The sequence below is a fragment of the Elgaria multicarinata genome, chromosome 1 (assembly GCF_023053635.1).
Source record: "Elgaria multicarinata webbii isolate HBS135686 ecotype San Diego chromosome 1, rElgMul1.1.pri, whole genome shotgun sequence".
Lineage (NCBI taxonomy): Eukaryota > Metazoa > Chordata > Lepidosauria > Squamata > Anguidae > Elgaria > Elgaria multicarinata.
In genome coordinates, this window is record NC_086171.1 from 100,585,419 (window position 1) to 100,605,485 (window position 20,067).

Here is a 20,067-nt window from a genome sequence, read left to right on the forward strand (position 1 = left end):
CCGATTCCAGAAGGTGGTGCTGGAGGATTATTGCTCTGTGCCGTGGCTCCTAAGCCATGGGGTTCCGCAGGGCTCTATTTTATCCCCTATGCTGTTTAACATATACATGAAGCCGCTGGGGGAGGTTATCCGGAGATGTGGACTGAGGTGTCATCAATATGCGGATGACACCCAGCTCTACCTTTCCTTTTCATCAAACCCAGGTGAGGCAGTGACTGTTCTGAACCAGTGCCTGGGCACGGTAATGGACTGGATGAGGGCTAACAAACTGAGACTCAATCCAGACAAGACGGAGGTACTGTTAGCGGGTGGTTCATTTGTCCGGCGAGGTGATGTTTGCCCTGTCCTGGACGGGGTTGCACTCTCCCTAAAGGATCGGGTCTGTAGTTTGGGGGTGCTCTTCGATCCAGAACTGTCACTTGAGGCACAGGTGAACTCAGTGGCAAAGAGCACCTTTTATCAGCTTAGGCTGATATACCAACTGCGCCCTTATCTGGACAGTGATAGCCTAGCTACAGTTATCCATGCTCTGATAACCTCTCGTTTGGATTACTGCAATGCGTTATACGTGGGGCTGCCTTTGAAAACGGTCCGGAAGCTTCAGCTGGTACAAAACAGGGCAGCCCGTTTACTAACAGGGACTGGCTGGCGAGATCACATTACGCCAGTCCTTTTACAACTTCATTGGCTGCCAGTCCAGGTCCGGGCCCGATTCAAAGTGCTGGTATTGACATTTAAAGCCCTAAACGGCTTGGGGCCAGGTTATTTGAAGGAACGCCTCCTCCCATATGTACCTACCCGGACCTTAAGATCATCTACAGGGGCCCTTCTCCTTGAGCCCCTGCCAAAGGAAGTGAGGCAGGTGGCTACTAGGAGGAGGGCTTTCTCCGCTGTGGCACCCCGGTTGTGGAATGAGCTCCCCAGAGAGGTCCGCCTGGCGCCTACACTGTACTCCTTTCGTCGCCAGCTGAAGACCTTTTTATTCACTCAGTATTTTAACACTTAATTTTAACTTAAATTTAAATTATACTGTTTTAACTCTGTATTTTAACCTTATATCAATTTTGCTGCGTGGTTTTATCCTGGTTGTGCTTTTTATATTGTATTTTGTATTTGTATTTTTAACTTGTTGGTTGTTTTATGATGATTTTAATTTTTGTGAACCGCCCAGAGAGCTTCGGCTATTGGGCGGTATAAAAATGTAATAAATAAATAAATAAATTAATAAATATCTCACTACAGGTAAAGTTGCACCTGTTGAGTTTCTGCAAGTTGCAGAGCTCACTAGTAGCATCCCAGAACAAGACCAGCACCCCAAGGTCATGAGGGAGGCAGCCATCAGCCAGGTGGGAACCAAAGGCAAGCAGTTTAGTTCAGGAGGTTCCAGAGGCAGCAACTACTGTACGGAAGGGTGGGGGCGAGCTGGATCTCAGTCTAGCAATCTCTTCTCATTAGGAGACACCTTATTCAGACTGAAAAGCGGGCCTCTGGACGGAGACTTTATAGAGCCAGCCAGGTGGATTTGCATTGGTCTCCTGGGCTACCTGACTGGATTCTGAGTTAGCTAGTGAACGGGGCTTGTAGAAGTGCCTCTGGGTTCATAGCCCAGCCTGTAATTCCTTTGGCAGATATGCAACCTTGGTGGTGCAGGAGTATGGCACTGGAGCACAGCCTAGCCATACTCCTGCAGCTGTTGCAGGTGTCATAAAAGAACGGGTGCTGGGGGTGGGGGAAGTGGCAACTCTCTAATGCACTAAAATGCAACTTTCCCCCCAAATGATAGCCATGTCTAAAACAGCTGCATATGCCATTGTGGACAAGTTGGGAATGTCAGTGGGTGCCCTTATAAGCAAAACGTACATACAGCCATATGATCCTCTGTGTTGCTTTGCAAGCAGAAATGAAATGGCTTATATCACTTGGAGTGTGTGGTGCACCATGCGTCTCTTTCTCTTTCCCCCTCACTGGTCACTCATCCTTGCCACCAAAACCACCTCCAGGACTTTGCTTGTGCAGAGGACTTTACAGACACATGGAACATTATCTGATGGCCCTTTTTAAAGGGGAAGAAAACATTGCTTTCAGAGGAATAATCACAAGCAGAGTAGCAGAGCGTTGAATATTCTGCCACTTGTCCACTCCAATTCGCCTCTATAAGCAAGCAGCTGCCCCGCCCCCCGCCCCCCGGAAAGTTTCCAAATCTGTATTTGTGCACAAATGTATCTGAAACCATGACCTTTCTCTTTTAAGCCTTTGTACTAAGACCTCACAATACCTCTCTTTGGGAGCCAGTAAGGAAATTAAATAGTTTCAGATTAGACCTAATTCTCACTGAGGGCCAAACTAGCCATGATGTTAATTAAATGTAAGCAATTAACATTCAAAGGTAAAAATGTTACAATAGCTGCTGTGATAGGGAAGGTAAGTAGGATGTGGTGCACAAGCAGGGGAGTTAACTATCCCACCTGCCACAATCCCAGTGAAACTGGTATTGGCCCCAGGCCGGAAGTTCCCAATGGAGGAAAATGGATAACTCCAAACCCTTCTTCCCACTAAAAGTTGCTTTTAACTTTCCCCAAAACCCATGCGAGATCCAGTCACAGATCTCTCAACATCTTACCTATTTCATCCTTGTAGTTTCCGTAACAATTAAAACACAGACCTACTATTTGACTGAGGATCAGACCTTAGTATGTGCCCAGTCCGTGTAACAAATAACAACAGCATAAACTGACCGCACTACATGGGAGTCTCAACATTGCTTTCTCGGTCATCCAGAGTAGTTATGTAAATAGGATTAATGGTTTACTGCAGAGCAGCAAGCCTATGATGGTGCCAAATGCTATAAAATAACTGTTTAGTGTCTGACAAAAGCCAAATAGTAAAAGAAGAAAAGAAAGTGTAAGCAAAACCGTCTAACGTCATATATAGTCTGATGGGATCTGAGCTGATGGTGACTGATAGGATTTTGGGGATGTGGTGGATAGTTCGATGAAAGCATTAACCAGTGTGTGGCTACTGTGAAAAAGGCAAATTCCATGTTGGGGATCATTAGGAAAGAAAAATAAATCACCAATATTGTAATGACTTTCTATAGTGTAACCACACTTGGAATGCTGTGTACAGTTCTGGTCACTACAAAGAGCTGGAAAAAGTGCAGGAAAGAGCAGCTGAAATTAATTATCAACGGGCTGAAAAAAGAATACAATGTTTGGCTGTCTTTAGTTCAGACAAGAAGATGAATAAAGGGGGACATGGTGGAGACGTATAAAATTCTGCAAGGCATAGAGAAAATGGATATAATAGTAGAAGTTGGGGCCATCCAATGACGCACATTTGTGAGATATTCCGGGCAGATAAAAGGAAGTACTTCTTCATACAGTGCATAGTTAAGGTATGGAATTTGCTACAACAAGATGCAGTGATGGCCACCAACTGGAGAGCGTTGAAAGGAAATGGCAGAAATTTAGTGAGGATAAGGCTATTGGGGGCTACTAATCATGATGGCAGTATACTGCCTCCGGTATTGGAGGCACTATACTTTTGAATACCTCTTGTTTGCAAACATGACTAGGAGGGCGCTACTGCACCTATGTCCTAGTTGTGGGCTTCTCTTGGGCATCTGGCTGGCCACTGTGCAAACAGAATGCCTTTGTTCTGATCCATCATAGCTCATCTTATATTAAAAAGCAATTGTCAAAAAATTATCAAAAAAGTTACGTTTTTCCAAACCCAATCTATGAAACCACACTTTAAAACATAATGCACCCCATGACATAGAAGTGGTCCAGTCAGCAGGAGTATCTGTCTGACTATGCAACATTGTTTTTAATTATCTTTTTATTTGCAACATAATGGTCCCATTAATTGGCATTCATATAATAATAATAATAATAATAATAATAATAATAATAATAATAATAGGCAAATGAATAAAAAAAATGCTTGAGTATATTGGTGGTTCTTCTTCGCCATTTAAAGTGTATATTTGCACAAGCTTATTTCCTGGGACTTAATCTTAACACAAAGAGATTCAGGAGGGTTCTATATTGGCTGCTTTTAAGCCTTTGCACTCTCGTGTTATTGTTGGGTTGCTCTTCAATTTAATCAGGTCCTCTGATGAAAAACAGGCTTTTTCTTAGATTGATAGTCCTTTGCCATGTAGGCTTTCATGTTTGGGATCCTATTCTTGTTTATTTTTATTCTGTGATGATTTATCACAATGTTTCTGCTGTCAAGGGCTATGGCTAATAAAACCTATCTACACCAACACTTTGTTTTCTCTGATTATCACATCACCAGGAACACAAAAGGATTGCACCTAAAGCTGCTGTCCAATGAACGTGGAACTGAAGGAGGGCAAGCACCGGGTGTTGACACAGAACAGGTGTGGGAGTGAGCAGGACTAGTAAAAGCATTAATACCTGGCCCTAGCGCTCACTGATGTGATAAAGACGTGTCTGGGCTATGTCACTTCAGGCAGCAGGTTGGGGCTCTTATGCTTAAATGTTCTCCCATACAAAAACAAAAACCTCTTCACGGAGAAAAGTGTGACTGTCTGTGTGTGAACACATTTTGTTTGACCCCATCCTCTTAACCATTCCATGTCTTAGATACCTAGTCTTTCTCTTTGTACTCAATAACAGTTTGAATCCTATCAGTGGAGTCCGGTGGCTCCAATGTCAGTGGGGCAGTGAATCTGCTTCAGGTTTCAGTCACTGACTGGTTGTGACCGAAACCCGGACCAGGTTCACTGCCCTACAGACGTCGGATCCACCAGGCTCCACTGGATCCTAGGATATTAAGTTAAGGAAATTAATGGAAAGAGTTTCTGGTCACCTCCTGCCTCCCTGTAGCCACCTGCAAGGCCGGTGCCAGACTATTTTGCGCCCTAGGCAGGTGAGCTGCTTTCACCCACCCACCCCCACCCCAGTGTACCTGGGCACGGGGTGCCATCTCACTTGCCCAGCCGAAGCGAAGCCAGAACTCTGGGGTGGGGGTGGCAACTTCAGAATGGGGTGCCCAGTTGGAAGCCGCTCTGGGAGAGTGACTTCCGGGCGTGCCGTTCCTAAGCTATCCCACACCCCACACCCCAGCGTTCTGGCTTCACTTCGGCTGGGCTCCCACCCAGCTGAAGCAAAGCCAGGATGCTGGGGGGGGCGTGGCTTCACTTTGGCTGGGTGGGCGCCCAGCCGAAGCAAAGCCAGGATGCTGGGGTGGGGGTGGGGGCCTGCAGGCGGGTGGCTTTGGAACTGTGTGCCCGGCCAGAAGCTGCTCTGGGAGAGCAACTTCCAGGAGTACCGTTCCGAAACCGCCCCACCGCCCCCCAACCCCAGCGTTCTGGCTTCGCTTCGGCGCCCACCCAGCCAAAGCGAAGCCAGGACTCTGGAGTGGGGAGGTGGCCGTGGCTTCACTTCGGCTAGGTGAGTGCCCAGCCGAAGCAAAGCCAGGATGTTGGGGTGGGCAGGCAGCTTCGGAATGGTGCCCCCAGAAGCTGCCCTCTCAGATCCGCTGTGGGAGAGCAGCTTCTGGGCGTGGCATTCGCTCCCCCCTTACCTTGGCGCTCTAGGCAGCCGCCTGAGTGGCCTCTATGGTAGCACCAGCCCTGGCCACCGTACTTATCCAAAAGCCTCTCTGATGGTCAAGGGGCTCCTCCTGAACAACGTGAATTGATGTATGGTGGTGGGCTGCTAGGGAGCGAGGGAATCACTCAAAATTGGGCTTGGATGCTAAGATATTAACGTAAAGGAAGTCACAGAAGGAGAATTTGCTCTCCACTCCATTCCAGAGCAGCCCCCACATCTCAGCCCACATTTTTCAGGAGGGTCCCCCCTCCCCAGGAGAGATTTTCTGGGGATTGCAGATGGCCACAGGAGGGGCAAAAGGAAATGAGAAACTTTCTTAAATTAACTTAGGTTCCAAGCTAATACCTGGTTTGTTGGCATTTTATTGTGGTTATTTTATTCCCTTGGTCATAAAAATGTTTATAGTGTATTTTAGTCCATTGGTTATAAAAAATGTTTACATGAACACATTATCAATAAATGTTTTAAAATGCATTCTAAAAATAGATCTCTAATTGTAGAAAACTGTGGTAGGAAATGTAAAAATAGGTGTTTCCAAAAGACTGGATATGTATATTCAGAAACTGAAGTACCTGGTCTGACGCAGTGTAGTGATTAAAGCAGCCTTCCCCACCTGGCACCCCTGGCTAGCATAACTGGCTTGGGGATGCTGGGAGTTGAAGTCCAACACAGTGGGAAAGCACCAGTTTGAGGGCAGAATAAGCATATGAGCAGAAAAGCCTCTGTCATGGGCTGAGCCCATGATCCCTTTAAGAGAACATCTTTTGCTTCATCCCAGGGAGAGGGGTTTCTTTGTGTCTGAAAAGGGAGTAGCAAGCGAAATGCCAAGGCCGCGCTGGGCGAGAAGCGCCTGGCATCTGATAACGTCTCCCCGGACTGGTACTGGGGGCGGGGGAAGTAACAAGTTGCCGCTGTGCAATGTCTAGGAGCATTCCCCCCTTCCTTCGGGAGAGGTGTGGGTTGCTATGGGGTTTCTATTGGTCAGGGTGGGTCTGGTGACAAGGGCATCCCAGAAAGGGATAAGAGACTTAGGCACCTAAGGGTCCAGTCTCTTTCCTGTGGGTATCAGGAGTCCAGTGTGTGTGTGGTGAGTCAGAGCATCCAAGCCGAGCCGGCTGGATGGCGGAGGCTCCACGCAGCCGCTGAGGGAAGGAGTCCTAATTCGAGTGGCGTGAAGCCAAGTCGGAGTGAGCAACAAAGGGGTTGAGTCGCAGAATTAAGTGTTTGTTTTATTTTAGTCTAGGTCTGGGTACAATTGGGCAAGGGACCTTGCTGGAGTTACGGCTGGTGGGTGGTAAAAGTGGGGAGTGAGTGCGAATTCTATTAGGCTTGAGCGTGTAAAGGGGGAGGATAAGGTATTAGTCCCTGCTGTCCTAAGTGTGTCATTCCTTTGTCCGTGTTTTTCCCCAAAATCTCTTACGTGTTTACCTTAATGTGTGGACCCTTATGGAAGTGTGTAGTGTGAAGAATAAAAGCGTTTGGTCCCTATTTCTGGAGTGTGGTGTGTTTCCTTGAGAACCTAGACTACAAAGGGTTAACAAGGGCAGTGAAGGGGCATGTGTCTGGGCTGGCTGAGTCAGACCCCCCCTTCTCCGGCCGGGGAATCACGGAGTCAACCCGAGTGATTCCACTACAGCCTCCAGTTCAAATATAACTTCGGCTACGAACTCAGTGGTGTCCTTAAGAAAACCACTACGTCTTAGCCATCACAGCCCCTCTAGAATATGGAGATATAAGCCCATATAACCAATGCACACAACACCCTCCCTCCCCCAGTTATCCAATCAGCAACCCAATCTTTTCTCCTCCCGCCACCAACATACACATCTTCTGGCTCATGTCTCTCTTGCTACCATTTCACCCATCTCTTTCTCTTCTGGTTGCGCTTTAGCACTGCTAGCATTGTCATTTCTGCAGTTAGCCGGATGTGCCATTAAAACAGTGGCTTCCTATAGCACAGCACCACACAGGCAGGGTGGGGCTGCAGCTCAGTGGTAGTTGCCCCTGCTTTGCACACAGGCGGTCCCAGGTTCAGTCTCGTATCTCCAGGTAGGGCTAGGAAGGCATCCTGCTTGAAACTCTGGAGAGCTGCTGCCAGTCTGGGTTGACAAAATTGAGCTAGAGAGACAAATTGTGTGGCTTAATAAAAGGCAGCTTCCTATATTCCACTCAATCCTGTGCTGTATTGTCCAGTAATGTCCTTCCCTATGGCCAAGATTCTTCTATAAAGTTTTTTAGAATAAAGTCCCATTCAGCAAAGGGCCATGAGAAAGTTAATCCATTGCTGCCTGTTTGCAGGTTCAGCCCATTTAGAGCGTCATCACACAGGAGAAAATCGTGTTTGCTTACCGTCACTTCTCCAGCTGCGTGTTTGTCCCCCATTACTTCCTCTTTTGAACGAGGTAGTAAACAACGTGGGCTGTTTTGATTGCGCTGCTTCTCCTGCACACAGCAGGAGATAGTGGCAACTTCCATCTTTAAAAATAAATTGGACTTACTGGGGTGTTTTTTTGTGGTGCGAAGAAGGCTAGAAAAGGTGGGAGACGCGCAGGAGGCAGACAACATCATGAGAGGGACTTGCAAAAATCCATGAGTGCCCAGTAACGATCATGCAATAGAACTCTTTGTTTCTTCTTATTGAGTGGGCTGACGGGTTACTGATTAATACATTCTATTTGCTGCCTGGAGAGCTTTGCTTAACCACCACTTACTGACCAGATGCAGACAATAATTGCTCTCCACGGTGGCTTAAATAAGGTACCTTAGTTTGTAGGACATGCCAGGTGCCCACGGGCACTCATTCAATAACCCAACCACTGCTCATAGGTTGTCATGTTGCCCAAACACAGCAATGGTAGGTTGTTGGCATGGTTAACAATCCACCCACAACCCAGCCCATGGGTTCTGGGTGTTTAACCTCACCAACAACCCACCTTCACAGGGTTCAGATGACACAACAACCTACGAAGGGTGGGTGTGGTTTACACAATAGGCACCTATAGGGCACCCAATACATGCTGCAAAGCATGGTAACTTATTTAAGCCACCATAGATGGCAATGATCATCTGAACCAAGCCACTATCAGTTTCTGTTTCAATGACTGCTGGGAGGGAGTTTTATTATTGATTTTCTTTTCATTTTTGTATAGTTAAATAGCACTATTTTGCTGTTTAAAAATGAAAAGATATAAAACAATGGGGAAAAGTCGTCATTACTGCCCATTCAAAAAACAGAAATTGACAATGAATGACAATTATGGGAGGCAATTCAAGTAGCAAATGGATGGCAAATTGAAACAATAATTCCTAACACTGCTCAGGAAGAAGTGACAAAATGGGCTGGGTCTGTAAATAAGAGGCTTTTAAGTATAAGGCACAGGGGACCTAAAAATCCTCAATAGGACTTTTCCTGTCCCCACTTTACAGCCTGGTTCTGTATTTTTATTTTATTATTATTGTCGTCATTATCATTATTATTATATAAAACCACAAATCAGATATGAAAAAAAGATCAGAAAATAACACAGAAAATACTGGAATGCAACAAACTGTCATTGACATCACCTGGACTCTCTCTAAAACAGTTAATGAACAAGCGATGACAATTCCAGAGAAAGGGGCTACTGTGGAAATACACACACACCCCTCTTTCTTGTTGCTTTCTCAAGTGAGGAACGAGTGTTATATAGACGCAACTTGCAAGGGGACCAGATATGGATATCCAGTCTGCTTTTCTTGAAACCTTTGTATAACTCTCTCCCTTTTCTTTTCTTTTCTTTTCTTTTTTTGGAACGGTACATATGATGGAAAATGATGATAATTTTAAATACACAATGTATGGCTGTTGTTTTCCAGTTTTCACAATGTATTTTCTGTTCTATTTGTTGATATTTGCTTCTATTTTTTTAAAAAATGAGGCAATTAAATGCTTTTAAGAATTCAAAAGTTCTATATAAACAATGATTGTGAAAATGTCCAAAGTTCTTCCAATGGGGTTAGCTTGCTGCCTACATCATTGTGCAGAACTGTTCTCTCATGTAGTACAAACAATTGTACCTATTGTCATGGAACAAATCCTTCTAGGCAGGCACTTTTACTTAGAAATCCAGGCTAATGTCAGCTATGCCCTATAAAGCCAAAATAGGGATTGTACACAGCAAGCCTAGAATATTTCTCCCTGCCACCTTCATTAAAGCATAGTGACACACACACACACACACACACACACACACACACACACCCCATTCTCAGTAATAAGGCAGAAGGCCTTTTAAAAAAAAAAGACTTGTAGCTCTTTACAGCACTGCTGAAGTCCCAAACTAGAAGTTTGCTATTAATACATGGGACCTTCAACAAAATGTTTCAGCATGTAGTGGTGCTGTTCAAGATTCCAGCCAGCCATTGCATTTTCAGGATACCTTGTTCAGGATAGCTCTACTCCCCTTAGTCTAGTGTCCATTCCACCTCCGTCCACACAGAATTATTAGGCTGTTTTGTGGGGTGCGTGGCATTCTCCGTTAGGCCTACTTTCCTAAAACCAAAAGCCAAACCAAACCACGGGCTTCCCCAAAACCTGATGACACTTTCCTCTTTTGCATGGAAGGTGCTGTTTTGGCTACATAAGGCTCTCTTACTCAGAAAATGTGTTAGCTATTCGTACATAGGACTGCTAGCATTTCAAATGTTCAAAGCATTTAAATACACGAGCTCGGTAAACCTTCCAATAACCTGTAAAGTGTCAGGATTATTTCAAACAGAATTCCTGGGTTTTTTAAAAAATTGTCTACAACAACTGGGCTGTGGACTTGGCTGAATGGATTCTACCGGTGGTGTAAAATTATAAAAAAGAAATATGTAAGCATGAAGAACAGCTAAATGAGAAGGCTTAACCTCCCATTTGTTTTGTCATCTTAACCTAAAAAAAAGGTTCAAGAAGGCTTTTGCTTTATGTTAAGATTCTGTGGTTACATTGAAGAACTATTTTAAGAATAAAAATACAGATTTATGGCACCAGAGTTTTGCTCTCCCCTTTTTTTCTTTGTTATATAACTATAGCCAGTGTGGTGTCGTGGCTAAAGTGTCAGACTGAGAGTCGGGAGATCTGGGTGCTAGTCCCCACTCGGCCATGGAAACCCACTGGGTGACTTTGGGCCAGTCACAGACTCTCAGCCCAACCCACCTCACAGGGTTGTTGTTGTGAGGATAATGTGGAGAGGAGGAGGAGGATGTACACCGCCTTGGGTTCATTGGAGGGGGAAAAGGCGGGATATAAATGCAACAACAATAATAATAAATGTGAATCCTAAGATATTCACCTATTGTTATACATAGTTATATTTGGGGTGGCTTTCTGAGGCTTGGAGGAGAGGCGCTTTCCTAAGTTCACCAAGTGAGCTAATGAAGCCGCAGTGGCCCACTTGTGTGCAGAATCAAGTCTGCCACAAAATCCATATAAAATGCCAGTGGTGGTGGGGGGGGGGGGGTTGACAGAGAAAGATTTAAAGTGCAGCATGGATAGGTGGAGCAGGACCTAAAAGGCAGTTTCAGGGGAACGGCTTAAGACATTTTTTTCTCCTGGTGGTTGACATTTGCACTTGTCAACAGCAGCAGCAGCAACAACAAAAACCATCACTTTTATCAATCCAAACCTAATATAGCTTTCTGGTCACATACTTGATTGGAAATCAGTTACTCTGTTAACTGTGCTACATTGCTTAATTCTTGTCTTCCTATGCTTCTCAAGCCATCCTGACTTGAATGCCCATGGCTGTTCTCCTGCGCAATCCTTGAGCCAGTGAATGGGAACTTGAGATATCCTAGCATCACTTTAGTCAGGCTTGTCTTGATGCTAAGAATATATATTATATTTCTTTTCTTTGCCCATACATAGGTTAAATCATCTCATTCTAAGAAGCCGCTGCTGGGTTGCCCTTCAGTCTGTCACCCCATTCATTTCCCTCTTTGAAAGATATAAACCTGTTCACTCACCTCTCCAGACATGTGTGGGGTAGAGCTGCTAATCCTTTGCACATCTTGCCGTATGGTGATTGTGGCCCTTGATGCCAAGCAGACTGTTTGTGTGAGGGCTGAGACTCTGTCTGTAACGCAGCCTGCTTCTTTTCAGAAATTTATAAAGCGGCTGCCTTGAATCCCGGCCAGCTCCTTTGACCAATCACATCCAATGTAGTGTTTCTGAGCTGAGGAGCGGTAGCCGGACAGTCACAGACCTCATCATGAGAGAGAGAGAGAGAGAGAGAGAGAGAGAGAGAGAGAGAGAGAGAGAGAGAGAGAGAGAGAGAGATGTGGTCTTCCTTTCCTCGCTTTTTGCTTTTCACAAATTAGCTGCTGTTGACTCAAGACCACTTCGGTATGGTTGCCAACTTTTAGCCTTGCAGGTGATGGCAGTTGAGTCCTTTACTGTGGGGCAAAATAAGGAGAATCTCAAGGTGATGATTAAGGCCAGAGTACAATTATGAATGAATGAATTGTGAAATGCTGATAACAATGTAACTACGTTGGGGCAATGGGGCATCTGCCTGGGCACATTTGGAAAAGGCACAAAATGGGCATCAAAGATCATATAATATATGGACATTTATTAGAATAACATTAATTTATGTAATGCTTTCCTTTGCAGAATGGAAAGCATTGCATAAATTAATGTAATAAAGGCATGTTTCCAAGGTGGTAGAAGAAAATCCCACGTTCAGCTTGCTTACTAAGGCCAGAAGAGAGGCAGCGTGGCACTATCATAGCTTCTCCCTGGTCCTGTGCCTAACACAGTAAATCGCATCCATCCATTGAAACGTGCTGGTGGAGGAGAAAATGGAAACACACAACTCTGAATAGCTGCTACTGCTTGATCAGCAATGAGAAAGATTTTGCACAACAGTTTCTAAGCTGGAGTTGTCTGTCTTAGCAATGAAAACGTGGATGGCCCAGTCCAGGGATACGAGTTTTAATTTCTTTCCCCTATATGCCTCTCTAGAAAATCTGTCAGACAATCTATTTGAACTTGTACGGTGCTGGTTCTCACAAGGATGAGGTTGAGGTTTCCCTCCTGTGGGGTTGTGCTTGCTAATCTCCACGTCAAGGAGGGAACTAGGGCCAGGGCCAGGCTATTTTGTGTCCTAGGCAAGGTGAGCTACTTTCACACACACACACACACACACCAAAAAATGCCAACTTTGATTTTTAAAAACAGATGTTTCCTGGAAAAAATAAGCACAAAACTTGAAACTGCTACATTTATTTTAAAGTGCAAGAAATGTCATGCCAATTATAGCAAACGAATTGGAAAGGAACGTCTATGGGTCTAAAATGCATTGTTTAAGAGGAATGTCACCAGCAAATCATCCCCCCCAACTTACACGCGCACGTACGCACACACACACTCAGCATCACTCACTCCAAACAAACACACGCATGAACACATGCATTCACTCAAAGACCCCCTGCACTCCATGCACCCATACATTCTCTCTCTCTCTCTTCCGGGCGCGTTCCGGAAGTCCGAACGTGGAGCCGCCCCACCCCCACCCCAACGTCCCTGGCTTCGCTTCGGCTGGGTGGGCGTGGTGCGCCATCTCGTCCGCCCAGGCCCAGCTGAATCCTCGGGCTGGCTTGGCTCACAGCCAACGCGCGTGAGTGCTGTGCTGTGCCTCGTGCTCCTCTTAGCTTGGCGCTCTAGGCGGCCGCCTGAGTGGCCTCTATGGTAGCACCGGCCCTGGAGGGAACGCAAGGTTTCTTGCAGTCATCTGGATACTGGATCTATTCCCCCCGTCGCACCCTCTTCCTGGCTTCTGGCAACCAATTGCCTGTCGCCATTTGCCAGGGCCACCCCCGATCAGCCACAGAGCGAGGTCAGATGGTGGAATAGCTGCGCTGACCTCCCTCAGGCAGGAAAAGTTAGGATAGGTCCCAACTTTTCAGCTGCGGATCTTCAGGTCTTTGTCCCGGGGTGGCTCCGAATCAGCAGCTGCGACATATAACTGATGCAGCACAAAGGAGCCACCCCAGGGCAAAGACAACATAAAGACAGCCCATGGGTAAATATGAACCTTTGAGTGTGTGTGTTAGATTGAGAGGAACCTAGGCTTTGCTATGTTAACAATATGCTTACTACTTTATTCTTTATTCTTTGAGTAATTATAACTTGTGTGTATTTAGAGATGTTTGTGATCAGCCTCATCTTAGCTAGTTATTCTCTTAGACTCTTATTCTTTAATACCATATTTGTGTTGTCTGGTTTGAGAAAAGTTTCAAGGATCACTACCCATACATTAATTCTTGAAGCCCAAAAGACTTAGTAAAAAAAATGTAGATCTATCACTGAGTTGTGTCTGTCCTTTAAAGCCACTGCATTCTCTCATGGTCTGGTGAATCTCAGATACACCCGTTCAAGTTTGAGAAACAAGTCAGTCGCGTGAATAACTGTAGTAGTTATTCATCTCATTTGTGCCTCCGTTTCCACAACGGAAGAAATCATATTTATATTAGTTTATATAATATAATAAATAATATATATTTATATTAGTCTTACTGGACAGAATCTAAAGTAGTGTTGGAGACCCAGAAAAGCCCAACTTAGCCATCCCCCAAGCAAACAAAGTAAACAAGCACACCCACATGCATTTATACAGTGCTTTCTCAGTGTTCAAAGAACTTCATGAACATTATCTTTACAGCAATCTCACAAGGGAAGTCAGTTATCTCCATATTGCAAATTGGTGGGCTGAGAGAGTGCAGCCACCTGCAGTGTTAATTGCTGGGATGGGGTCTGAACTGGGGACTTCTTGATTTGTAAATCAGTCTATTAGCCCCAGGGCCGATGCTACCATTAGGCCAACTAGGCAACCGCCTAGGGTGCAAACCTCAGAGGGGCGCAGTACTGCCCTTTAAGGGCCACAGTCTTATACAAATTAGCTGTTTTAAGAAAAAAACAGAATAAGAGTTCAGAAACTCTTCTTGAACATCTGAATCAAAGTTGGCAATTTTGGGGGGTGGGTGTGCAAGTTGCTCACCTTGCCTAGGGTGCAAAATAGTCTGGCACCAGCCCTGATTAGCCCCTACACAGTACTACTCCACAAAAAGGCACATAGTTTTCGGCAAGTCATAATAGCCCAGTTTCCCACTTGTTGTTGTTGTTTATTCGTTCAGTCGTTTCCGACTCTTTGTGACTTCATGGACCAGCCCACGCCAGAGCTTTCTGTCGGCCGTTGCCACCCCTAGCTCCCCCAAGGGCAGGTCTGTCACCTCCAGAATATCATCCATCCATCTTGCCCTTGGTCGGCCCCTCTTCCTTTTGCCTTCCACTTTCCCTAGCATCAGCCTCTTCTCCAGGGTATCCTGTCTTCTCATTATGTGGCCAAAGTACTTCAGTTTTGCCTTTAATACCATTCCCTCAAGTGAGCAGTCTGGCTTTATTTCCTGGAGTATGGACTGGTTTGATCTTCTTGCAGTCCACGTCACTCTCAGAATTTTCCTCCAACACCACAGTTCAAAAGCATCTATCTTCCTTCGCTCAGCTTTCCTTATGGTCCAGCTCTCGCAGCCATAGGTTACTACGGGGAATTATTATTATTATTATTATTATTATTATTATTTATTTATTTATTTATTTATTTATATAGCGCCATCAATGTACATGGTGCTGTACAGAGTAAAACAATAAAATAGCAAGACCCTGCCGCATAGGCTTACATTCTAATAAAATCATAATAAAACAATAAGGAGGGGAAGAGAATGCACCAAACAGGCACAGGGTAGAGTAAAACTAACAGTATAAAAGTCGGAACAAAATCAAGTTTTAAAAGCTTTAGGAAAAAGAAAACTTTTTAGCTGAGCTTTAAAAGCTGCGATTGAACTTGTAGTTCTCAAATCCTTTGTTGTCAGTGTGGTGTCTCTGCTCTTAACTATTTTATCAAGATTTGTCATTGCTCTCCTTCCAAGAAGTAAACGTCTTCTGATTTCCTGGCTGCAGTCAGCGTCTGCAGTAATCTTTGCGCCCAGAAATACAAAGACAGTCACTGCCTCCACGTTTTCTCCCTCTATTTGCCAGTTATCAATCAAGCTGGTTGCCATAATCTTGGTTTTTTTGAGGTTTAACTGCAACCCAGCTTTTGCACTTTCTTATTTCACCTTTGTCACAAGGCTCCTCAGCTCCTCCTCGCTTTCAGCCATCAAAGTGGTGTTATCTGCATATCTGAGATTGTTAATGTTTCTTCCTGCGATTTTAACTCCAGCCTTGGATTCGTCAAGCCCAGCACGTCACATGATGTGTTCTGCATACAAGTTGAATAGGTAAGGTGAGAGTATACAACCCTGCCGTACTCCTTTCCCAATCTTAAACCAGTCCGTTGTTCCGTGGTCTGTTCTTACCGTTGCTACTTGTTCGTTATACAGATTCCTCAGGAGGCAGACAAGATGACTTGGTATCCCCATACAACCAAGAACTTGCCACAGTTTGTTATGATCCACACAGTCAAAGGCTTTAGAATAGTCAATAAAACAGAAATAGATGTTTTTCTGGAACTCCCTGGCTTTCTCCATTATCCATCGGATATTGGCAATTTGGTCTCTAGTTCCTCTGCCTTTTCTTTTCTTTTTTTTTTTTAATTACATCACATAAAAAAACACACACAACATACTACATAATTCAGTTGAATACAATATCTTATCTTAATAACATAATCAATACACCTACAGTGCACCCCCCACCACGGGATCTCATTCCTGATTCCAGAATCTCATACTTTCTTCTGCTGGTGGATTCCCACTCCCTTTAGAAAATACAAATATTAGGAACTGTTTCCAAATTCCTTCAAAATCATTTGATTTAGCTATACCTCTTCTCCATTTAATATTACTTGTTAATTTATCATTAATAGCTATATCCCATACTTCTTTATACCATTCTTCAATAGAATATTCCCCTTGTATCTTCCAGTTCCTAGCTATAATTAATCTTGCTGCAGTCAACAAATTCGTTATCAGTTCCTTAATTTCCTTTTTACATTTAAAATCTTCTTCAAATAGCGACAGCAATGCAACTTTTGGTGTTCTTTCTATCTTCATTTCAACAATTTCTTCAATTTCCAAAAACACCATCTTCCACAATTTCTGAACATAGTTACATTCCCACCACATATGCAAATACGTTCCTTTAACCCCACAACCTCTCCAACAATTTTCTGTTTGCTGATTGTTTATCTTGTTCAATCTAACCGGAGTTAGGTACCACCTCCATACAATTTTATAATAATTCTCTTTTATTCTTACTGACATATTTCTCAACGCTCTTTGTTTCCATATTCCCTCCCAACCCTGTTGTCCTATTTGTACCTTCAAATCTGTCTCCCAAACCGTTTTACCCGAGTTATCCATTGTCCCTTTCTCCACCAATATTCTATATATTTCGCTCATCAACCCTTTTAACACTGTTCTTTTCCCCCTTTCCTTATCTTTCTTATCTATTAATTCTTCAAACTTTGTTAATTCTCTACACTCTCCATTATCTCTTACCCACTTTTTAGTCCATTGTTCTAATTGCCTATAATTTAACCAAGTTAACTTTTTATCCTTCAAGACCTCTTCTATGTCCTCTCTTGTACCCATTCCTCTTAACCAATCTCTTAATTTCATTTTATTTTTTTCTATTAAAACTTTGCTTAATCTACTCTTTAATTCCTCCGGGAAATTCTTCAACAATATTACCGGTGACAAGGGAGAGCTGCTCGGAAGCAGCGCCCCTTTATATTTACTCCAAATTTCCCAGTGAAACCTCAAAAGCGGATTATTTATACCTTCCACCCATTTTTTTTTTCCTTCCATAAAAAAAACATTTTCTAATTTAGTCTCTATGTTACTCATGTTTTTTTCTTCCATCCAATCTAAGTTCCCTAATCCTAAAATTGCCTCCACAATATATCTTAATCTATTGGCTACATAATATAATGTAATATTCGGGAGACCCAATCCTCCCTTTTTTTGACTCAAATACCATTTACTTTTATTTACCCTCGCTTTCTTATCACCATTACAAAAATTATTTATAATCCTTTGCCAACTTTTTAACTCTAGTTCTGAAATTTTTATTGGTAGCATCCTAAACACAAAATTTATCTTTGCTAAAATTTTCATTTTTATTAATGCTATTCTTCCAAACCAGGATAAATTTAACCTTTTATATTTTTCCAGTTTTACTAAAATCTCTTTTTTTAAAACATTTAAATTTTCTTTCTCTAAACTCTCTAACTTCTGCGTAATTTTTATTCCCAAATATCTAATCTGAGTCTTAACTCTCATTTCTCTTCCCCTTTCTTCCCAATCTTTCTCTTCTTTTTTAGTATAATTAAACAACATCAATTCTGATTTAGACCAATTTATTTTTAACCCCGTAATATCCTCAAATTCTCTCAGTTGCTGTTTAATTCTCCCCATCTTCTCTATTGGATTCTTTATCGTCAACAAGGTGTCGTCTGCAAACATGTTCAGTTTAATTTCTTTCATACTACCTATTCCTTCAATCTCCTCATCTTCTCGTATTGCATTCGCCAATAATTCCATTACCATTACAAATAGGACTGGTGAGAGCGGACAACCTTGCCTTGTCCCTCTGGCTAGTCGTATCTTATCTGTCACACCATCATTCACTACCACTACGGCTGTATTTTGAGAGTATAACTGTTCTATTATCGCTTTAAATTTATTTCCAAACCCCATTTTATTTAAAACCATCTTTAAAGCTTGCCAGCTCACACAATCAAAAGCCTTGAAAATATCCAGTGCCAGAATTCCCGCTTTAACCCTAAACTTATTTATCACCTGAATTGCATTTAATACTCTTCCCACTAAATTAGGCATCTGTCTACCTGCCACAAATCCACATTGGTCCTCCCCTATATATTCCTCTATAAATTTATTCAACCTCCTTGCTAAAATAGTTGAAAAAAGCTTAGCATCCTGATTTATTAATGAAATAGGTCTATATGAGTCAGGGACAGTCAAATCTTTATCTGGTTTTGGTATTAAAATTATTAATGAATGTTCCCATGATTCTGGCGTTCTATCCCCTTCCAGTATGGAATTATACAATTTTATTAATTTTGGTATTAAAATTCCTTTAAAAACCTTATAATATTCTGGTCCTAAACCATCTACCCCCGGTGATTTACCCGGCTTCAAATTCCCAATTACTTCTTCAACTTCTCCTTGAGTTATTGCCTTCTCCATTAACTCTTTATGCTCTATTTTTATTCTCTTCTTTGTATATTTTTCTATATAAGCTTCCAACTTTTTTTCTTGAGTATCTTTTCCCTTATACAAATCCTGATAAAACTCTTGAAATATCTTTATTTTATCCTTCATTGTGTGACAATACTTCCCTTGTTTATCTTTCAAAATCCCTATCCCATTCCTTGCTTTTTCCTTTTGTGTGAGTCTGGCTAGCAGTTTAGAATTCCTGTTGCTGTTTTCGAAATACTCCCTTTTCATATACATTAAATTCTTTTGAACCTCCTCTAAATTTAAATTTTCTAATTGTTTTTTCTTTGCCTGTATTTCTATTAATTTATGCTTATTTTTGTGTTGCCAATAATCTTCCTCCATTTTCTTAATCTCTTCCTCCAATTGTTTTTGCTCTGCTACTTGTTGTCTTCTTAAATTACACATTTCTCTAATACATATCCCTCTCGTTACTGCCTTCATGGTGTCCCAAACTACTGCCCTTGATGTTCCTCCTTTCTCATTCATTTCCCAAGCCTCCATCAATTCACTTTGTATTTTTTCTACCACTTTATTATATTTTAAAAGTTTTGTGTTTAATTTCCACCTAAACGCTTCCTTGTAATTTTTTTTAACTGTAAATTCTAAACTTAACATTGCATGGTCCGTTACCTTTATTACTCCCATTTCCATTTTACACATCTTACTTGCAAACTCTTTTGAAACCATTATATAATCTATTCTAGAGTATGTCTGATGAACTGGGGAGTAATAAGAAAATCCCGGATTCACGCCATTCAGTAAACGCCAACAATCCACATAATCTTTCTCTCTTACTAATTTATTCAATATAGTAATGTTATTTCTTTTTTCCACATTTGTGGGGTTTGATCTATCCAATCTATTATCCATTACCATATTAAAATCCCCAGCTAAAATTAAATATCCTTCCCTAAACTCCTCTATTTCACTAAATAATTTCATAAAAAACTCTCTATGTTTCTCATTAGGAGCATAAACATTTACTAATGTGTATTGTTCACTTTCTATTTGCCCCTTTATCATAAGATATCTACCATTATCATCCTTTCTTACAGTTCTCAATATGAATCCACTTTTTTTTGAAATCAAAATTGCTACTCCATTTTTCTTTGACGTCCCCAATGACTTTTCATAATAAACAGACCACCTTGTCCGGATTTCATTTGCGCCATCAAATTTTTGGTGTGTTTCTTGCAACATAATAATATCCGATCTT

General features: G+C 42.6%; 1 protein-coding gene across 2 annotated transcripts in view; it reads right to left on the reverse strand.

Moving 5' to 3' along the window:
- LOC134403643 (regulator of G-protein signaling 5-like) overlaps positions 1 to 11,740 on the reverse strand; it is a 58,670-nt gene extending 46,930 nt beyond the window's left edge. For both annotated transcript variants that reach the window (XM_063133997.1, XM_063133990.1), the window contains exon 1: positions 11,574 to 11,740. In XM_063133997.1, the coding sequence (XP_062990067.1) occupies positions 11,574 to 11,617 (44 nt within the window). In that variant the 5' untranslated portion in view covers positions 11,618 to 11,740. The remainder of the gene's footprint in view (positions 1 to 11,573) is intronic.
- Positions 11,741 to 20,067: the final 8,327 nt, after the last annotated feature.